The 21,935-nt window shown below is 38.2% G+C and overlaps 1 protein-coding gene across 2 annotated transcripts; it reads left to right on the top strand.

The window, feature by feature from the left end:
- The first annotated feature begins 14,358 nt into the window (after window positions 1-14,358).
- Window positions 14,359-20,749, top strand: LOC141430464 (uncharacterized). Of its 2 annotated transcripts, XM_074091177.1 has the most exons (5): window positions 14,359-14,466; window positions 16,437-16,799; window positions 16,916-18,112; window positions 19,507-19,799; window positions 19,926-20,749. In XM_074091177.1, exons 2-5 carry the CDS (start codon window positions 16,440-16,442, stop codon window positions 20,533-20,535), a joined length of 2,460 nt encoding a protein of 819 aa, XP_073947278.1. In that variant the 5' UTR covers window positions 14,359-14,466; window positions 16,437-16,439; the 3' UTR covers window positions 20,536-20,749. The 2 variants fall into 2 exon arrangements, with proteins under 2 accessions (XP_073947278.1, XP_073947277.1); XM_074091176.1 differs by lacking the exons at window positions 19,507-19,799; window positions 19,926-20,749 and adding an exon at window positions 18,459-19,471.
- Window positions 20,750-21,935: the final 1,186 nt, after the last annotated feature.

Genomic DNA, 21,935 nt, shown 5'->3' with positions numbered 1-21,935 from the left:
TCTCGCTATTTATACAGATGATAATAATCTATGCATGACTCTTTTGAGATCGTTATTTGGGCGTCAGTGTACGAAGTAACCGTCCTTGTAAGTTGTCGCCGAAATCTGATCCGAAAAGGTCGAGTTGCAATTATAGGAGCTCAGCAATAGCTAATGGACGGTTGGCATTTGTGGATCATCTGTTGACGAGTACTTGCCCACGCGCAATACGCACAAAGCGCACCTGAGCATTGTCATTTACACGTTTTAACTCTCGACAAGGGCGTACATACTCGCTCTACATCCGCAACAAGACAATAACTACTTAGCTACCAATCAAAACAGGATACCCATTACAATAAAAAAATAGAATTTAATTATATTTTTTAGATATTTACATATCTAGTTTGGCATGATATTTTATAATTACCCTAGTTATTCAATTTTAATGACCAAACGACATAGTTTTAATTAATAGCTTGAAATAATATGCGAAGTTTATTTCCTGTGTATAAAGCGCCGAACAGCGACAAATAAGTATATTTAATAAAAAAAACTGTTAAAACAAGGACAATGAAAATACTCTTAAAAAATTTAATAAAATGATCGTTCAGCTTATGTATGTCTACTCGCAGTGAATAGAAATATTGTTTGCGGATCCCAGAACGACAGCTCAAGGTCGGCGAATGCAGTGTTGGAAAAAAGTATAAAGTTACATTTTTATAAAACTTTTGTTTTACCTGTGCGTATTGTAACTCGAGCAATGTGATTATTTTCCGGGTGTAACTTATTCTTATGTATGTACTTGTATTTAACTGCCTGTTCTTATATGTAAGTAAGTGTAAGTAAGTAACTTTGGTTTTCGTTGAGACCAAACTTGAACTTAGTGAAATTAGTTCGTGGGTTTCTGATTTTTTTTAAATGTAACATCTAAATGTGTTCCGCTCAGATTGGGACACCATTGAGCAACTAGTTTAATCAAATAATCAAACTATACTCGGCGGCATACATTTGACAGCCAGATTTTTTGCCGCTCGTATATTATGCTTCAACTTATTGCTCAAAAACAAATTTTAAATATCTCCAAATATGCGTACACAATGTGATAGGTAGATACTACTGGAAATTGTTGCTGTGACATAATAGATAGGTACTTATAGTATAGATACATTTTCTTGATACCAGTGCTAATATTAAAACTAGAGGCCGTATTGCCTAACGTTTCTGACGCTCGCGATCGCAATCAAATGACAGTTTTTGTATGTGAAATCTGTCATTACATTGCGATCACACGGAGCGTCAGAAACGTTATGCAATATACCCTCAGGTAATAAATGATATCATATAATAGTACAAATAAAAAAAAAAAAAGACCCTAGCGCAAAAATATCGTAGACAAAGCATTCTTTCAGGGCGCCTCCTTACCCTCATTTATTAATTATTTTATTTCCGTACGCTGCGAATTTGAATAGTTTGAAATACTTAAGTATTTTGAATTTGAATCCGATGAAATCTCATAAAATTATATTTGGTTCTATTATCCGATGACGACCGTATAGCTAGAGAACCTGACTATGAAGCCTGAGGTCCCGGGTTTGATCCCCGGCCTGGGCAGATGTTTGTATGAATAAGAGTCTCCCCACATCTATCGACGCGGAATCGGCTTAAGCCGCTTAAACGCTTTATGTCCACGCAGTAAACGTCGTTTCGCGACGGCCGAGCCGATCGACGTCTTTTTTGCGGTGTTCTTCCTTTTCGCAGAAATTCGTTTGGCCGAATATCACTTGCCAACCAACGTTTCGCCGAAGATTCACTTTGACAACTAACTATTACCAACTTTTTGTATGGCAACGTGTCATTTGGTCGAATTATTATATAGCAGAATATCATAATGACTCAAAACGTTTGGAAAACTTATCATTCGTCAAATCTTTCACTAGATCAAACAACTATTAAACGAATAACGTTTCGTCAGTGTAACAGTTCCCTTTTTACACATAAGCCAACTCTTTACTTAAAGTTAGTAAAGGTTACACACCATTTTATCAATTGGGAATATTAATTAAAAATAAGAGTTTTGTAATAAGTATAGCAACAGAAATCTAATGTGTGGCAAAGTCCAGTTAGGTGCGACGACGAGCGAAGCGAGGAGGAGCGTGTTAGGTTAACGGCGAGCAAACAGCGCAGCCAGAATCGTATTTTTATTTTTTAATATTTCTTTTTAAATATCTAAAACATGAGTCCAATGAAAAATAATATTGAACTGAAAATGGCATCCTTGTAAATAAATGTTTTCAAAATTTGACCGAAGACTCAGTAATTGCCTCAGTAAAATCTGGCCGAAGACTCAGTAAAATCTAACACACACAATACACATATTTGGTACAAGATTGATATCGTATAATATGGTGCGTTGGACGGGACTCAAACCCGGATTTCTTGACTATACACGCCGAGCATGCTACAAAAGCACCACGGAGCACATCAAAAAAAATCATACATTATTTGACTTTTAAGGGTCGCCGCAGGAGCTGAGTATAAAAGCTATAGTGGCCTTGTGGTTTCACTATGTCCTATCATGCAGAGTATCACAGGTTCAAACCTGGGCACAAACAAATCAATGTTGTGCGTGAAGTTTACAACTGCTCAGTAGGAACAAGGGCTCACAAGCCCTCTCATTCTGAGAGGTCTGTGCCCAACAGTGGGGCTTATAAATATTGGCCGGAAAATGATGAATAGTTGGATCGCTGCGAATACATTTTTAGCAGTAACCAGTCAATTTAACTATGTAAATCGAATAACATAAAAAAATAACGTTCAAACTCGCACTTGTTTTTTAATAATTCAATTTTGCAAGTAAACTAATGTACTCGTATTAAGCTAATACTTCTAATTGTTAAATAATCCAAGTTTTAAATATTATTAGTAGAAGTTAGCTATATATTTTCAGTACGAGTAATATCATAATTTTATCATATTTTATTTATAATATCATATTTTATTTTACTACTTGTGTTATACACAACAACGCCATCTATCCAACTTCCCTCGAAGTTCATTCGTAAAATGGAAAGTAAGACTAGAGCAGGGTAACTAGTAAGCTTTGGTGCCTCACCAAAGCTTTACAGTACGCAAGTACAGCCATCTACATTAAGTTGCATGAATTAGGTACCCAACCGGTAACCCAACGATCTTGGCTGCAAAGCGTGTTAGTTTTATATTACAGCACAACAGCAAGCGGATCATTTGAGTGATTAATATAAACACGGTCACTTGCTACTCACCACAAAAGTTCCACGTTAATTTGGTAGAGGTCTCTGTATATTACATATTTGAATCATTTAGTACAGTCACCAGCACCAATATCTGACACATCAAGCGTGCATAAATATCTGATACGACTCTATTCCTAGGGCCGGAAGGACATGTTAGATATTTTTGCACGCTTCGCTGTGGCAGATATGAATGCTGGTGACTGTACTCAAAGGGCTCACTTGAGACACTAACGGCGATTAATTTTAATGGAAAATCATTTCACATTTTGTAGGTATGACGATGATACTGAATTAAATGAATCGAAAGAACTGGATGATCACAATTAATTAACTAGGCCTTTTTTCAACATCATACACGTGAAGAATCAGTAAGTAGCACACTCTACAGTCAAAAAAACTGAATCACGTACCAGGGTGGAAATTTTGTGCTACTAATGTCATATTGACATCCCATGCATCTGCCAAAGAAATCATAGCGCAAAGTATGAAAATGTTCCACCCTTGTACGTGATTCAGTTTCCTCGACTGTACAAGTGGCTTTTATGTCTACTATAGTCTTTGCCCTAGGATTCTCATACCATCAGGAATGAATAAGAATTGAAGTTTCGGAATTCCGACAAAAAAATCCCGTTTCCTTAACTTTGCTTAAAAAATATAGAATAACGAAGGTAGCGCTATGCTACTAGCAATCGAGTATTTCACATCTAGAAATCTAAACGGCTGCAAATACAAACGAATCTTGAAACGAACATTTTTTATCAAGTGCAGGTAGTTCGAAAGACCCGCGCTACTAAGCAGACATGACACCCTACACTTCAGTCTACTCGTGACCACGGCCACTGTAATTTGATCGAAACGTCGAGGTAAATACTTGAATATTAGGTAGTCGTTTCTTTAGCTTGATAAGTTCCGATTATGATATTTACCTACTTAACCATGAACCATGAATCACGCTTGTGAATTTCATACTTTTTAGCCGACGAAAAACGGAGGAGGTTTTCAAGTCTAGGCATTAGGCGTATACCTATTAAGGTATACGCCTAAAACCTTCTCCGTTTTTTTTAAATCTATGACACGCATAAATTTTTACAGAGTAGTTCGATTTTGATAATTAAGTATAGATCGGACTTGAATTAAGCTTGCGTTTTCTGGTTCATAATAGGAATTGTGTACAGGAACATGGTTTAGCCTGTCAGATGAACTCTTGCTTTCTCCCGGAGAGCGGAAGTGACGACACGCAACGTCACAGTCCGATGCGCGCTCTGCGGTACTTGAACTGTTTCGCATTGTTTTCAATAGGAAAGCCGGATTTTTCCATTCAAGCTAATTATCATGCAAACAGTGAAGAATTGAAGATAATTAAATAACATAACGGTTAACTAGTTGTTTCTGAAATTTGTGCAAAAAACATAATTTCTTAAGTTTTTACGTGCAGCAGAGCTACTTTTCGGCTGTAGGTTGGTACGCATTATATATTTTTTTTCTTTAACTCCTCACTTCTATTGTTACTTGCGAAAAATTATATCATGATTATAGCTATTCAGACATTTTTAATTCACGGCATTTAAATGGTTTTTAACATTTTTTTATTCGACCTAATAATGTCTAAAATAAACCTGTACGTTAATGAAGTCATTGAATTACTTAATGTGTTATTTGCACGTTTTTTTGTTTCTGAGGTAATACATATTTATTTTTAATTTGAGCCTAGTTTTAAGTGTGTTTGCTCAAAATTAACTTTTCAATCTTCTCTTATCACAAGTCACGACGCTGGATACTGAATGTATGTCACACTTTTTTCTATTTGCGTAGACATCGTATTTAGTATGAACTGAATATTTATGATAATATTAATTGCTGACTTCCTAAATCCGTTCTTAGTCACCAGTTATGTAATGCTGCTTACATTTGGGCTGTTGAATATTTAAAGAGTTTAACACAAAGGTGTTTATTTGACACGTACTAATCTCTTTTAAAAACATTCCATTGGTTGCGATTTGAAGCAAGAAAATTAACGCGTGTCTTAGAATTTGTTAATTTGTTTTTACATATGATGGATGTGGTTTCACGGGATACCCGTAAAAGTAACAAATTTGGAGTTGAAATAAAAAAAAATACAAAAAGACTCCAAAAAAACCAATCATAATTTGTTTTTTCCCGTGAATCGTTAAAGACATTAAATATTTTCTGTTTTAAATAAACTCTTTTACATTCTCCTTTCATGTAAAATACTAAATTATTAAAAGCCGTGGTGGCCTAGTGGTTTGACCTATCGCCTCTCAAACAGAAGCTCGTGGGTTCAAACCCCGGCTCGCACCTCTGAGTTTTTCGAAATTCATGTGCGGAATTACATTTGAAATTTACCACGAGCTTTGCGGTGAAGGAAAACATCGTGAGGAAACCTGCACTAACCTGCGAAGCAATTCAATGGTGCGTGTGAAGTTCCCAATCCGCACTGGGCCCGCGTGGGAACTATGGCCCAAGCCCTCTTGTTCTGAGAGGAGGCCAGTGCCCAGCAGTGGGACGTATATAGGCTGGGATGATGATGACTAAATTATTCAACATCTATCAAAAACAGAAGAATGAAAAATGAAAATGGAAAACGGGAACCAGTGGTCTACTCGTGCTGCCACGGTCATGCAATGTGATTTAATCGAGTTCATTGTAGTAATTTACATAAATATATGCTAAATAGATATATAGTAGTCACCGAAAAGCTCACGGTAAATTTCAAATGTATTTCGCATAGGTAAATAAAAAAAACTCAAAGGTGTGAAACCGGGTTCGAACCCCAGCTTCAACGGTCATAAGTCAAACCGAGCTTTAATTCAAGTCAGACTCCAAAAAGAAAACATAACTTCATTAATATGGGCCTACGTAAAGCGGCGCCTAACTCAAGAACTTATCAAATAAAATACATAAGTAGTTATTGTCATAATTCCCCCACGGCTATCCTCACGCAAAGTCCTTGACAGGAGCGGTCGGGAAGCCCGAACTGACGCGGCGTAAGCGCACAATCGTCCGAATCTAGGTCATCAAATCAATTAGCACACGAAACGGAATAGAGTCGCCTTTAATTTTTTTTATTAAATTCATTTCTAAACAATAGAAAGAGAGTCTGTGTTTGTTTGATATTATTTTTTGTGACGTTTTATAACAGTAAGCAGAAGGATAAATAAAAAGTTAATTAACATGAAACTTTCGTAAGTATTTTATTACATTCTTACGATTATGTATTTTTCTTCTTAAGTTGATTAAACTTGACTGAGGCTGATTGCATATTTATTATTATTGTGTTTGTTTTTAATTACAAGCAATTAATAAAATTAATTTCAATACCAAATCGCTAATACTATTAGCTAGTTTATTATGCAACTGGATTCTGGTTAATCTTTACTATTTTGGAAGTTGGAATCTAGTTTTTACTATGATTGGCATTATATTAATATAAGTAGGTAATAAGGTTTAATCGAAACCTTAACCTTAGATTAGAAATATATTTAAATAAATATTAGATAACAAACAAAAACTCAAACACTTCTAAATTAACAAATTAAGATCTTAAAAAATAAATTCATAATTCATCTCAAATACATTTATAAAAAAAACGGCGAATCTCTACGTATTGCGTTAGCCATCGCAACAGCGGCCTTCTGGGTGCATTGCAACGTTCAATTCGGAAAACCCAGAGTTTAAAGTTGCAATATGGATTCCCAGTAGTTTTTGACATGCTACATTAACTATTAAGTAAACGAAACGTGTTAGAATTTCAGTATCCTGTTAAAATTAGTTATTATTAGCAATTATGCACAGGTACATAAATTAGGTATGAAGTATTGTACATGCAATTCCATTAGCCAATACATGTATTATAGTAAGATTATAGTATAAAAAGTTATGAAAGTCAAACTTTGCGTACAGTTTTAGTAGAGACAATTGATATGAATATTAATTGTAGGTTCTGAAATTAATTCTGGATAATTCGATGTATATTTGTTATAGAAAAATAAAAAAAAGTAAGAGAGTAAGTGTAAGAGTAAAGCATACCGGTCTGACAACAGTACAACTAGAATGTTAATGTCGCTCTAAATTCGTCGGTTTTCTTTGCTTTCCGGAAGATTCATATGAGAAAGAAAAAGAAAACCGATCTTCTGTTTCTAGTTCCAAACATCATTAGCAAGCTAGTTTAATAATTGTAACTGTATTGACAATCATAATCATAAGTCCTTGTTATATTATAAATTATAACCTAAATAGAATAAAAATATTTTGACCTTATAAGTTCCCAAAGGAATCAAAATAGAGCTTGCGCCTCACTTAACAAAATTAACTCATTGTGACTAATTAGACAGCAAATCTTTACAATAACCGCCTGTCTAATGGGAAACTATATAGTCTAAATCCCCGTTAGACTGGTGATTATTGTAAGATTTGCTGCCGAACTATCTATTTCTTCCATCTATTGTCTAACTATTCGTAATGAACTGATTTAGTTGAGTGACGGACGCGTAATTTTAGCTTAGACAAGCTCTTAATGCTATTGACCGCTCACACAGCTCAAGCACGTGTGCCCACTAAGTGGCATACTACTAACAGCATTGGGCTAAGTGCATCGAACCCAAGTTCAAGCCGGTACCGGGTGCCTGCACTGCGCCCTACTTGACCGCACCAAGTGATGTAATCGCACTGTTGCGGCTGTATTCGATAACGTTCAAGTAATGCGCAAGCCGAGTCGAAATCACTACCACTACTGTACACTACACTGACGCGTTTCGAACTCAACCAGAGATCATTCTCAGCGTAGTGTGGTGGTGGTGATAGTTGGGCTTATGTGATTTGTGTGTATTCATCATTCATGCATGAACACATATTTGTTGCATAAACATGAAGCAACTTAACTGTTTATAGTTCTTTGATATGGACCACGGCAAAGTAAAAAAGGAAACCATCTTGAGGAAACTTGTATAAACCTGCAAAGCAATTCAATGGTGTGTGTGAAGTTCTCAATCCGCACTGGAGCTGCGTGGGAACTATCCCAAGCCCTTTAATTCTGAGAGAACTGTACCAAGCAGTGGGACGTACATAGGCTGGGATGATGAGGAATACTTTGGCATACGCAGAAATTGTTCTCATTCTCTCTACACTAGGGCGTCCAAAACCGGTACCAACTGTCATCAGTCATCATAAGCGCTCGGTTGTCGTATGCGATAAACGATGCGTTTGATGCACATCTAATTACCCAACAATGCGTTTGCCGCTGCGATGCGATGTGCGATACAATGTTTGATAATTAAATTATCTGATGCAAATTGATGTGCGTCAAACGCATTGCGTTAAACACAGCGTGTATCGCATAAAAGAACTGAGCGCTTTAGTGACGCGACGCTGTTGTTTACAGTTTTTGCGCCATCTCTTGGTACCGGTTCTGTGCCGCGACGTGACTCCTTACGTAACACGAATGTGTTAAGAAAGCTTAAAGTGTAATGTAGGGTAATTTTACTGTATCGGAACTTGCCGTGATCTACCGGTGACTGACATGCAATAGAAGTCGTTAGAGGGAAATGGCTATTCTTTCTTTATAGCAACGCATTTATGTGTACGGTGACAGTGGTGCAGCTGGTATTATGGAATAATAACAGGCCCAAATATTAAGAGTACTTCCTTGTATAGCTTGAAACGTTTTTATTTTTTCCGCGATAATATTATACCGGGTGCACATCAGACAGACTGGGATCAGTCAGCCGTAGGAAAGTGTAGGTATTGGTTTATCTGCGCCCTGCCTTACTTTATTTGTAGAAGGTTGTTATAAGTAAGGATATTCGATTATTGAATGGAAAGACGCATTACTGGTATGAAGCTATATTTGCGACTGATCTTACTAAGCGGCGCAACCGCCTCTAAGTAATATGATATGGCATTAAGTACATACATAATAATATAGGGTTTACATGATACGTGTACCAACAGAAAGCTACTGTAGTAAAGTCAAGGAAACTGAATCACCTAAGTAATGTTGACATCCCATACATCTGCCAAGAAATCATAAAAAGTTCCACCCTGATTCAGTTCATTCATTCAGTTTCCTTCAGTGTACATAGGCTTCTCCCATAGACCTTCAGTTGCTTCTGTTGAAAATGGCTCGCATCCACCGAGAAGCCGCAGCTTTAAACAGTGGGCCAGTGGGATGAGGCCTTTGACAGGAGCAAATAGTTAAAATATAAATCGTAATCGTCAAACTGAACTACATTAGTTAAGCGACGTTCAACAAAAAGTACTACCTACGAGTAAAATAAAAAAAAAGATTTTAACAAAAACTTATTTTAAGTCTAGTTGCATCCTTTGCGTATAAATATAAAAAAACTCGTCAGACCAATCAACTCTTCCACAACAACAAACAACACACGCAATACGCAACGTCCAATCAAACTAATAGTCATAGAAATGGTTCAGCGAACTCTTGTGCAAGCGCCCGCGCCGCCTCTTGGAAAACCCCTCTTGTGCAAGACTGGATCCTGCTCCGAGATACTAAGAAATAAACTGTGTCAATGCCAAATAAATAAAAACACAAACACGCTTACGCTTGAGGTAAAACGTGGAGACGATTAAAAAAATACTGTGTGACCTACTTTTAGGGATACCTGGAAATGTGATTTATGGAAAGATTCACATAGTAAAAAAATAAATAGAACGATTTTTTAAGGCTTATTAAACTCTATGATTTAAATATTTACAAAAAATCCTGGATACATTTTAAGACACAAAAATAAGTTTTATGATTATTAATGTCAATAAAATTTAAATCCCTACGGTGGGGTAGTTTAACAATTAAGTTACACGTAATTAAAGAACAAACCAGGTCTATGATAATGGTCTATCTTATGGGTTCTTTTTTTTTTGCTTTATAGACACAAAGAATACAGCGCGACGTTTGCGCGTTGAAGTCTTTTACTAGCCGCAAATCTGTTCCTCAAAGTCTTCCCCACAGAAATCATGTTACAATTTTTATAGCAAGCGGCATTATAAATATATACTTTTTTTCTATTTCTGAACATTAAGTATATGTGTATAACATAACTACAGTTCACGGGGATGAATCTATTTTAACCTTTTTTTTCCATCCACCGGCGTCGAATTAAATCAATCCTGTTCGTGTTTCAAAACGGCATAGAAAAACAAATCGAAATCCATAGTATCCATGAGTTATTATTATTATTATTATTATTAGCCTATTCTGTCCCACTGCTGAGCAAAGGCCTCCCCCCAATACTTCCACTGCTCTCTGTCCCCTGCATACAAGGGCCAGTCCTTCAAGAAGAAGTCCAGTTCATCTCGCCATCGCCGCCTAGGTCTGCCAGGTCGCCTTTTCGAGTTGGTGGGCATCCACTCGGTGGTTATCTTGGCCCAAAGCTCGTCTGGCATGCGGCAAACATGGCCAGCCCAGTCCCACTTCAGCTTAGACGCCGATCGACCTACATCAGTGATTTGGGTCATGGAGCGCAGGGTGGTGTTCCGGATCCGATCGACGAGTTTTAAACCTAGCATGCTGCGCTCCATGGCTCGCTGGCAAACCCCGATTTTGAACTTTAGAGCTTCTGTCAAAGACCAAGTTTGAGCACCGTAGGTGAGAGTTGGTAGTACGAACATATCCATGAGTTTCCTTTTTAAGGAAATTGGGAAGTTACCCTTCATGAGGTGTTTTATTGACCAATAGCTCCTCCAGGCGTTTTCTGTCCGTCTTTCGACTTCTTTTTCTTGCCTCGCCTGGAAGGAGACTAATTGGCCCAAGTAAATATACTCATGGACATATGCGATTTGTTCACCGTTTATCTCAATCCTACGTTGGGTGCTATTTGTCATTAACTTGGTCTTCAACATGTTCATCCTTAATCCAACCTCGAGACTTGCTTTGCTTAGATCACTAAGCATAACTTGGAGGTCGGATCCATGAGTTCATTGTATTTTTATTTTTATGAAAGATGAATAAATATTATAATAATTATTTATTATTATAGTAAGAGCGATACAAAGTTTAAATTTGGAAATAGTCAATTCAACTATCTAAATATGTAGGTAACAATAAGATCATAAATAGAATACTTCGTCCAAAAGATCTCTTGTGGCAGGGTTCCCATGACGCTGGCAGTATTACCCCTGGACCGTTACTGCGATTCGCTGGGATAAGTACGCGCCAGCTCTTGAGTCCCCAGAAGCGTCGATCAACCGGGACGACAGCTGGGCTACTCCGAAACTCGAAACTCGAAGTTCGTGTCGTGCGGTCCCTCTGACACTTACACTGTTTGATCCGAGAGCGAGAGGGACCGCACGACACGAACCTCGAGTTACGAGTTTCGTAGTAGCCTTGCTGGGCCGTATGAAAGGTTTCATGAAGAAGTTCGAAAATCGAAGTTCGTAATACCGCATTAAATAAAGCAATATTAACGTTAGCGGGACGGTAAGGTACAAAGTTCGAATTTTGCATTTCGTAGTATAAGGGCAGCTACGAGTACCTACTATGAAATTTTAAAATCGAAGTTCCTATCGTAGCGTCCCGCCGACACTTATAATATTTAATACAAGAGTGAGAGGGACGGTATGATACGAACTTCGATTTTCGAATTTCGTAGTGGAGGGCCACTGGAGCCCTAAAGTTTCAACAAGTCTAAAATTAAAATTAAAAAGTGTGTTTTAATTTGACCGAAATGACGAAAATCACTCGCAGTTTTAACTAGATCCCACGTTTTTAGGTAATTGTGACGATATGAGTAGGTCAGTCCTTACAAGGCTTTATGGATGATCCAGGGAAAGCGGCGCGCGCGCATATGGTAGGACCAGTTAGTAGATTCGTTAGGTAACCGGTATCGTAATAGATACCTTAGATAATTATGTGTGGTCCATAGTTTGCAACACAATAATAACGGAACGAGCTAAACATATATTTTATCATGATAAAATATAATTCTTTTGTAACTGATTACTTTCAAAAAGAAAATTGATACAACGATACAAATATTATAAAATACAATTATAGACTGACACAGTTTTATGTTTTATTAATCCCACTAATATTATACTTAAATGCGAAAGTTTTTAAGACTATTTGTTTGTTACCTCTTCAAGTCTTAACCGCTGAACCAATTTAGTTAAAATTCGGTATGCAGAGTTCCAAGGAAGAACAAAGGATAGTGCTTACCCTGGAAAATTACATAGTTCCCGCGGGATAGCGTTAAACTAATGCTGCGCAGACGGAGTTGCGGGCATCAGGCTAGTATAATCCTACTAACATTATAAACGCGAAACTTTGTATGGATGGATGTTTCTTAAGATGTACGTTCGTTACTTTTTCACGCAAAAAATACTGAACGGATTTCCATGAAATTTGGCATACAAGTAATATACCTATACCCTGGATTAACATATAGCCTACGTTTTATCCCGATATTCCCACGTGATAGGGATAAAATCTTGAAATAGCAACCGCTGGGCTTAGAGTCATGAAATTTTGTATGTAGGTAGCTGGACGTCTGCTACAACCCATGGCTACTTTTTATCCCGATATTCTTAAGGGATAGGGATACAACTCGAAATAACAACCGCTAGGCTTAGAGTCAATAAATTTGGTATATAGGTAGCTGGACTTTTGGAATAACACATAGGTTAGTTTTTATCCCGATATTCCCACGGGATAGGGATAAAATCTAGAAATTTCAACCGCTGAGTTTAGAGTCTTGAAATTTTGGACAGTTGTTCTTAACACAACCTCAATGAACGAAACGATATACATTTTGGGATTTCCCAGGGGAATTTTGTAAAATCCCGGAATTTCAATTGTAACTACCAGATCGAATAGTTTACGCGTGAGAAGCCGTGGGTAAACTCTAGTCTAAAATAAAACTACAAAGTAAACACGTCCCCTACATTTTCTGCCACAGGCATCGAACCTAGAACACTGGCCGCATTTCCCCTCTGAACCGCTATTCCAAGTCTTTGACAGAGGTAAGTACCAGCCTTATCTAATCTATTCTAGTAAAAACCTCTTAACCTAATGTAACTCTGAACCAAACTAATGAGTCGTTTGAGAAGAAGTACGTAGAGTCGAATTTCACCCAATCTAACATTCACTGAAAATGAAAAAATGTCTGAATTTATGAACACACTAAAAACGTATAAGTTTTGAAAAATCTCGCTACATCTTATAAAGGAAAATTATATACGGTTTACAAAATTTTTTAATAGTAGAACTGTAAAATAATGGATATAAATATCCTTGTTGATCATAAGTGCGTGCGATACGTAATCTAATTCCATTATTTATCTATCTAAGGAGCTGTTTCACCATCCATTGATTAGCGCTAACCGACGGTTAAATGTGATGCCGTCTTCGTCTATTCGAACAAAACAAATAGAGACTGCATCACACCTAACCGCCAGTTAACACTAATCAATGGATGGTGAAACGGCCCCATAATCTTTTATTTTTAAACTGTGCTATGCAAACATGCAGAACGTGCAGAATAGAGTGGTGTGCACAATTTAACTTTTTTTAATAATTTAGGATTATTTTAGATTAAGATTAAATGTTTATTTTCAGATTAAAGGTACATTTATAATAACAGGCAATCCTAAAACTGCTCTAAAAATCCAGTTAAGAATATTGTAGACCTTAACATTTTTATGAGTTCCCAACAGGGAACCGAGAGGGAATAGGGTTCCAATAGGATCTCGCAACAATATCTTCGTATTGTGACGTCCTACACAACATGTGACACAAAATTTTATCGATGATACAATAAGTACCGATTGTATATTCCCACCTAGTAAAAAACACAAGATCCGCAAACGCGACCTGGTTGGAACCCCAATTGCCTAACGTCTACGCGAACGCACTGATGAATGAACCAACCGAAGGGTTGATCAATGACGCCGTGCGTCATTCCCTCTACCAAGATAACCGTATAAAGATTACACATCGCTTAATCCCACCAAAGATCTGACCATTTGCGGCGACAGCGGGTAAAACACGGGTTTATTGGTAGGAGGGTCTCTTGGGTGTCTTACAAAATCCAAGCTCGTGCATCTTTAGGTTGGTCGAAGTATAAATCGTGGCGGTGGTGGATGGTGCAGTCATTCGGACGCAAACAGTGCGCCGGTGAAGTGGTGAAAACAGAAGTGTAAACTACACGGTTCAGTCAAAAGTGATAAACAAAGTGAAAAAGTAAGTTTTTGGTGTTTTTGAAAAGTGAATATTTATTTAGGTCTAGTGATTAGGTGCAATCATTTTTTACATTCCAATTTAATGAGGTTCAAAACAAACAATAAAAACAGTTAGCTCGTAATATCTTATTAAAACTTTTGGGAAAATATTGAAAACGGACATCTCATCTTTATTTGTGATCCTAATAGCTCGTGCATAGTTAAGTTGTGCTTGTAAATCTTGCATTAAGTGTAATCCCGTATTGCAACCACTTTCTCTCTACAGCATAATCTAGCTTTAGTATTCCAACCGCTATTCTACCAAGTGCTTACCACATGACCACAAATCAAGTCGACGATATTTAATTATTAAGAACCCATATTGAACACAATATTTACACAATTTGTAACTTGAGTTAAAAGTTTTTTGAATCATGCAAAATATAACATATCCGTAAATAATAAAATAAATATTACACTGATTAGTACATTCACCAGCACCAATATCTGACACAACAAGCATGAATAAATATCTGATACGACTCTATTTCTAGGGCTGGAAGAACGTGTCAGACATTTTTGCACGCTCTGCTGTGGCAGATATTAATGCTGGTAGCTTTACCAGGGCAACTTTCAAGTAGCCATACTAATAAACCCTTTACATTATCACACTAAGCGTTCCCAAGATTTCTCCGTAGTAGAGTGCGATTCATTAGAAACTTTAACACAATGTTATCTCGATTTAGATCTTTCATATAAACAATAACTATTCATCACCTATTTCATTTTATACCTTTAAGCGGGAAACATTCTTTTGTTTACATAATTACTAAATAAGCTTTCACTGTCAACAATCTCAAAGTAATCACATCATAACATGTGTCATAACATACAATCAACTCATTACTTGGACACTTAATTAAGTGGATATCTACTCATATCTTTGCCTCTTTTGATACTGCTCTCTTTTGACTTTTGAATTTTATTGACAGTCGAATCAAGTTAAAAAGGACTAGTGTCTTTCATATAAAAATATAGGTAAACCAATTTGTATCCAAATTCATTTAACTGACACCCATCGTCAAATTCGTCAACAGACCATAGTGTTTCATTCGGCTTAAGCCGGCATTAAGCTCGTCGGAGTACCTACTTAGATAACTGTCTACGTTCGTACTTATAAAATATTATGAGATAATTAAATCACTTTTTAGTTTAAATGATCAGAAATTAATCTGTTTTTAGACGTAAATCCTTTGTTGCGTTACCGCGTTACGCAAGGAGCCGCTTCGAGAGTTGCATAACGCATTTTAGTGTTACAGTAATATGACGCATCGGCCAGGCCCGGCGCGCATGCTAATACCTCTTGTGCCGGTTTTTGATGACAATGACCCAAATCACACTTCTATCCATGAAATCAAAACAATAGACGCCACTAATACATAAATTAAGCTCATTTCTTTGAATAAATTTCAGCTCTACTGTTCAAACCCTTCGGCAGCTTGAATTTCCTCGTGCTTGGCATTTTATTTGCACGTGACTACAAGAAAATGTTTATTTGAGATTTCTCTTTTACTAGGTACTCGCTTTGGTAGTTAAATAAAAAGTTATTGCACTAATCATTTAAAGTTTGATTAAGATTTCGTTCGATTTTGGATTATAGCAAGACAAGAAAAATCTCTTCACGATTAATAATTTTATAGCTACTAAAATTGCATTTTGTGAAGTCATCTTAACTTAATCATACGTAACTTTATACGACAAAATGTGAGAGTGCTTTCGCGTGCCCACGCCGGTTGCGCCGCGCGCTGTGGCGCAGGCGCAGTGCACTGACATTATGGAGTGTTATATAACAACAAACTCTGTCCGCGAAAGTAAAAGTGCTTCTCCGCCTACTGCAGTTTCGAAACAAACGACATGCTGTACTAAACAAGAATCACATCACCTCTAATTTTAACTCAACCAGGTTGTTTAATTGGTCCTTTGTGTTTTCAGGTCATGCGGTGGTTTACGATAACGTGTTTACTGGTACCCCTAATAATAGCCAGCGCTACAGCTGAGTGGTCATGGGGAGGCGAAGCAAAAGAAAAGACTGAAGTTCAATCAGAACAGAAGCCAAGTGAACTTCTTCAAGGAGAGGAGGCTCCTGAGACTGCGGAGAAGAAGAGTTCTGATACTGATGGCACGGTTCTGGATGATATTGTGGATGAGCTGGTCAGCAACAAGCAGGGGAGGAGCCTAGGTGGCTTCGACGATGTCTACAGCGATCCCACCATCAAAGAAGCCTTAGACTCCGGAGACGACGCTGAAGCAAGAAACCTGATCAAGGGACGTCTTTGCACCCTGGGACTTATTCAAGTGAGTTATTAAAATATAAATTCAACTTTTAAATTCATCTTTACTTAGTTATGTTGTGATTGATATGTTTTACTCATAATAATATTTAATCAACAAACTTATTTTATCAATTCCAGTGCGATGAAGAGGACAGCCAGGAAAAACGCACCTACCTATCGCCTGATGAGTTGATCTACGCTCAACCTGTTGATATCAAGCCTATCGGCAAACCAGTCGCTTCCATCCCCGTTCGCGGACCTCCTAGAGCTTACGGACCAGCCAAGCCTATGCCACCTTACATTTCACGGCCTCAGAAGACTCCACCTAAGAGAATCGGGTACGGCCCACCGAATGTGCGACCAGGTTTCTCTGAAAAATACGGACAAGTGTCAGGAAGCAACTTCCAGTTCTCACAAAGCAACGGATTATACGGTGGAAGTGAAGGCAACTATGTAACCAGACCTCCTAGCTACGCTAACGAGAGCCCGTACAATTTCGAAAACAACAAGCCACATTACAACAAAGTTCCTGCTTCGCAAACTGTCACAAAAACCGAAGTTGTGCAGCAACATGTTCACCACCACTACGTACATGATGACTCTAACAAAGAACCCAAAGTAATAATCAAGCCCGTTGCTATACCTGTTGGATCTGTGGGACATTTGGGTTCTCAGTCTCTTTCTCAGCAATCGACTGACATTATAACTGCCAGTGGCGGTGAGTACAATGGTTTCGGCTCAAACGGCTTCAAACCCATGACTGACGGTTACTCATTGAACAAACCAGTTTATGAAACCGATACAATCTACGGATCCCAATACGGTCATAGCAATGCCAATAAAGGAAACAGCTTTTCGTCACAATCTCTGCCAAACCAGTACCCCAACAACGGATTTGATGAACAAAAGTACGGTAATTCTTTGGGATCATTCTCTTCTCACAATAATCAGTTTTACAAGAAGGAACTGCATGTGGGATCCGGCAACAGTTTGTACCAGCAAGGTCCGGCTAGCTTTGGACAAAGTAACTCTTACCAAGACAACTCATATCATGAAGCTAAAGCCCAAGGATTTGAATGTGTTTGCGTGAACTATGATCAATGTCCGAGCCAAGAAGTAATTGGACGCAGAGACGATTTGTATTTGCCCATCGATCCCCGTAACAAAGGCTCTGAAATTTCCGCCCTTACTGAAGAACAGTTAGACAATATTACAAAAACTGAGACGTCGGATGCTAAGGATGAAATCACTACAACAGAATCCAGTGCTAAAAAAGTGAGCAAGCGTGAAACTAAAGCCGAGACAGAGGACAAAATCGAGAAGGAAGCTGAACCGGTACGTAAACTTAGTGTGTCATATCAGTAACAAATACCTAACTTTTCATCTCATTGTGTTAACACTGAACGTTCCCATTTACCAACCCGAATTGACCAATATCAACAATAGCAATCTTACGTCAATGTATCCTGCTTCAACAAAAAAATACTGGGGCAGCAACAGGTTGTTACAATGGATAGTGATTATATATATTTACTGATAAAGTTTTAATAATCATTGTGTCCATTTGTAACAACTTACAAAGGAAATACTAAACAAGGGCACTGACAAAACTCTAACAACTCATGAAACAATTCACTTTAAATGTAAACATAACATTTGATATAAGTAAATGTTACTGCAGCGCCTCATTGGACTGGCCGGCTACGGCGGCAATGGCGGCCATAACAACAAACAAGTGCAGCCCACGTTTGGTGTCTCTTTTGGGTTGCCCCAGCCTTCCCATGGTGGTTATCCCATCAATCCCTTTAATGCAAATCCTTTGTACAACCCCTATGGTCCTGCACTAAACGGAGGCGGCCTTAATCTTGGCCTCGTGTCGGTTAATCCGTTACTAGCTGTTCAAGTAACGAAAAATGACTACGGTGATAAGATAGTCAAGCCTTTCGTAAATTTACATGTGACACCAAATGAACACGTAGTAAATAAGCTAGGTAACTTGTTCCATGAGAAAAAACAATATCTGCTGAACAAGCATGAGCACTACCATCATTATAATCCGCACCACCACGAATATTATCATCACAAACCTGCACTCCATCCACACTATAGCCCGCATATACCCCATTACGGACCGCACATACCTCATTACGAACCCCATGGGCCTCACTTTGAACCTCATGGACCTTACTATGAACCCCATGGACCTCAGTATGAATCGCATTTGCCCTATCCTCCTCACGATCAGTTTGGCCCTCATCATGGTCCACCAGTTTATTCACCCCACTATGGGCACGCAGAGGCTGGGTATTTCAAACAAAATCAATTCAATGCACAACCTACTGCCAGTGATGATGACTATGAGGATGAAGACACTAATGAAGCAAACGACTTTCATAACCCTTATGAAAACGGCTTCAGTAATCTTGGTTTCGAAAGAACTGCTAATGCTAGCATAGATAGGATGAGAGGAAGTTATGCTAACCGATACGGGTACTCCCGCTCCTTCACCCTTCCTAAAGATCCTGGGGCAAACCGGGGAAGCCAAACTGTCCGATTTCCTGAGAATAGAAAGAAGAGGGAAGTCACTGTAGAAAAATCTAAAAGCGAAACCATAGAAGAGGTAACCGATCCTCAATATTAGTTAATTTCTTCTCCAAAATGTAAACATTAATTTATTCGTATTTTAATTATGCGTCAAGGATCAAGCTAATTTTTTTATTTATTTATAGCGTCAAGGATACTTTGGCCGCCCTCAAGTGCAACAATGCAAAGCAAATCAAGTATGCTGCCGTCGGCCATTCCGCCCGCAAGCTGCCAACCAGGGCCAATGTGGCATCAGGCACTCGCAGGGAATTAATGGCAGGATCAAGACCCCGTCCTACGTCGATGGCGACAGCGAATTCGGAGAGTATCCATGGCAAGCAGCTATTCTGAAGAAGGATCCTAAAGAGTCTGTTTACGTTTGCGGTGGCACTTTGATCGACGGTTCTCACATCATGACTGCAGCTCATTGCGTTAAATCGTAAGTTGACCATAATATCGGCAACATTAAACATTATTACTTATCTTTATTTGAAACTTTAGACAAAATACATCCCACGTACCGTTCTAACAATAATAAAACTAACGCAACCTCTTTCTATTTCAGATACAAGGGTTTCGAATTAAGAGTGCGCCTTGGCGAATGGGACGTCAATCACGATGTCGAGTTTTTCCCCTACATTGAGAGAGACGTGATCTCTGTGCATGTTCACCCGATGTACTACGCTGGTACTCTAGACAACGACCTCGCTATCTTAAAGCTGGAACACCCCGTGGATTGGACCAAGTTCCCGCACATCAGCCCCGCCTGCTTGCCCGACAAATACACTGACTACGCCGGCCAGAGGTGCTGGACCACTGGCTGGGGCAAGGACGCCTTCGGCGATAATGGAAAATACCAGAACATCCTGAAAGAAGTTGACGTTCCTATTCTGCCTCACGGGCACTGCCAGCAGCAGTTGAGACAGACGAGGTTGGGTTACAACTATGAGTTGAACCACGGTTTCTTGTGCGCGGGTGGTGAGGAAGGGAAGGACGCTTGCAAGGGCGACGGCGGTGGTCCGTTGGTGTGCGAGCATGGTGGTACTTGGCAATTGGTTGGTGTAGTGTCGTGGGGCATCGGTTGCGGCCAGCCTGGTGTGCCCGGTGTCTACGTGAAAGTCGCACATTATCTCGACTGGATCTCACAAGTCACGGGAAAGTTTTCTCCCTACTAACGAGAGTAATATAGTAGTCAGGCAGCTCAGATTGATGTTAGTAGTATTTATTTCTAGATCTAAGGCTTAGTTAAATATTTAATTTATAATTATGTATAATTTTTATTAAGCTTTGGAGGTAATATCCAAAGGATTTGAGTAATTGCTTGTGCAGATTTGTGTTACATTTTATGAAATAAACAAAAATACATAATAAATACTCTTTTCAATACCATTTTTTTTTCAGTTCTCCCAAAATAGTCTAGGATAGTAGGATTGAATATATAGGTGTGATAACACATAGTCGTACTGGAGTTTTTTTTTATTAAATGGCTTTGAATCAGTTGAGGGTGACTGTTATCTAAGCTGTGAATGTGATGATGATGAACTCGTGGAGTTCGAAACGCAGTTAATATTTTGTGTGGTGCTTCAGACAGTAGGGCCTGCAATGTATTTACCGATTGTTTGATGTGAAAGAGGAGGACGGTGAGTTCTGCATATTAACATAATAATAATTTATTTATTTATTTCGGGCAACTTGGCCTATACAATTAATACCTTACAAACTAACATACATATTTACAATCAATAATTATTTAAAACTAATTAATAATAAGTGTCGCACAAATTAAGCTTTTGCGCAAAGTTTGTACCAGAGTAGCAAAGTAAAAATAGTGTACCTAGTTAATGGAAAAGTCATTTATTGTTTGAAAAATAATTCCAAATCACTAAGTACTGCGGCGATGGCTGCACTAAGGGACTCTGATTGGCCGACTCGGGGTCAAACAGGTCACTAGAGTTGGGCAAGCTGGTATTAATATACTTAATCGATATTCATATGAAATATTTACTCATTTTGAGGCAGTTCCATTTGTTAAAACCTCTATTAACTTACTTCACACTTTCGAAATCCTGTACCTAAGTTAACCTGCATTGCATAAATTATCAGGTAGGTCCATCAACAAAATCTTATCAAATGTTACGATTGTAAACATGTACGTATAAAAAACAGATCACGCGCAATATTTTTACTATGATATCGGGTTCCGTACTAATATGCGGCAAACAATCAGCAAGTAATAGTTAAATTTGGATCGACTAGGTATTCCTCGTACTTAGCCGTGATAGTTTTCCTTTTAGTTCGTTATATTTACCCACTATATATTTACGTTTTTTTCCAACCAGCGGTTTAGCTTATTGATACACTTGACGCTAACAAAAATTTGCACTTTAAAACTTAATATTTGCAAACGGATCCCTAAATTGAAAAGTGGTCTTGGCAAACTTATAATGTTTTCGAAAGACTTTCATTATCGAACAACAGTCAAACGCTATGGAGGGCTAATATGTTTGAAATAATAGTCGCGCTGTCGTCGTTCATCCACCATTACCTCTCATATTTAGTTTTCTAGAATTTTTTT

This window comes from Choristoneura fumiferana, chromosome 8 (assembly GCF_025370935.1).
Source record: "Choristoneura fumiferana chromosome 8, NRCan_CFum_1, whole genome shotgun sequence".
NCBI lineage: Eukaryota > Metazoa > Arthropoda > Insecta > Lepidoptera > Tortricidae > Choristoneura > Choristoneura fumiferana.
Note: the sequence above shows the minus strand (reverse complement) of the source record. Positions and strands in the feature narration are given on the sequence as shown.

What these genes read in the sequence shown, in the direction of transcription:
- LOC141430464 (XM_074091176.1), top strand. Translation starts at nt 16,440, where the DNA reads ATGCGGTGGTTTACGATAACGTGTTTACTGGTACCCCTAATAATAGCC. An exon ending in GCACCCTGGGACTTATTCAA is followed by an intron (nt 16,800 to 16,915) that starts GTGAGTTATTAA and finishes TATCAATTCCAG; the next exon opens with TGCGATGAAGAGGACAGCCA. An exon ending in TCGAGAAGGAAGCTGAACCG is followed by an intron (nt 18,113 to 18,458) that starts GTACGTAAACTT and finishes ATGTTACTGCAG; the next exon opens with CGCCTCATTGGACTGGCCGG.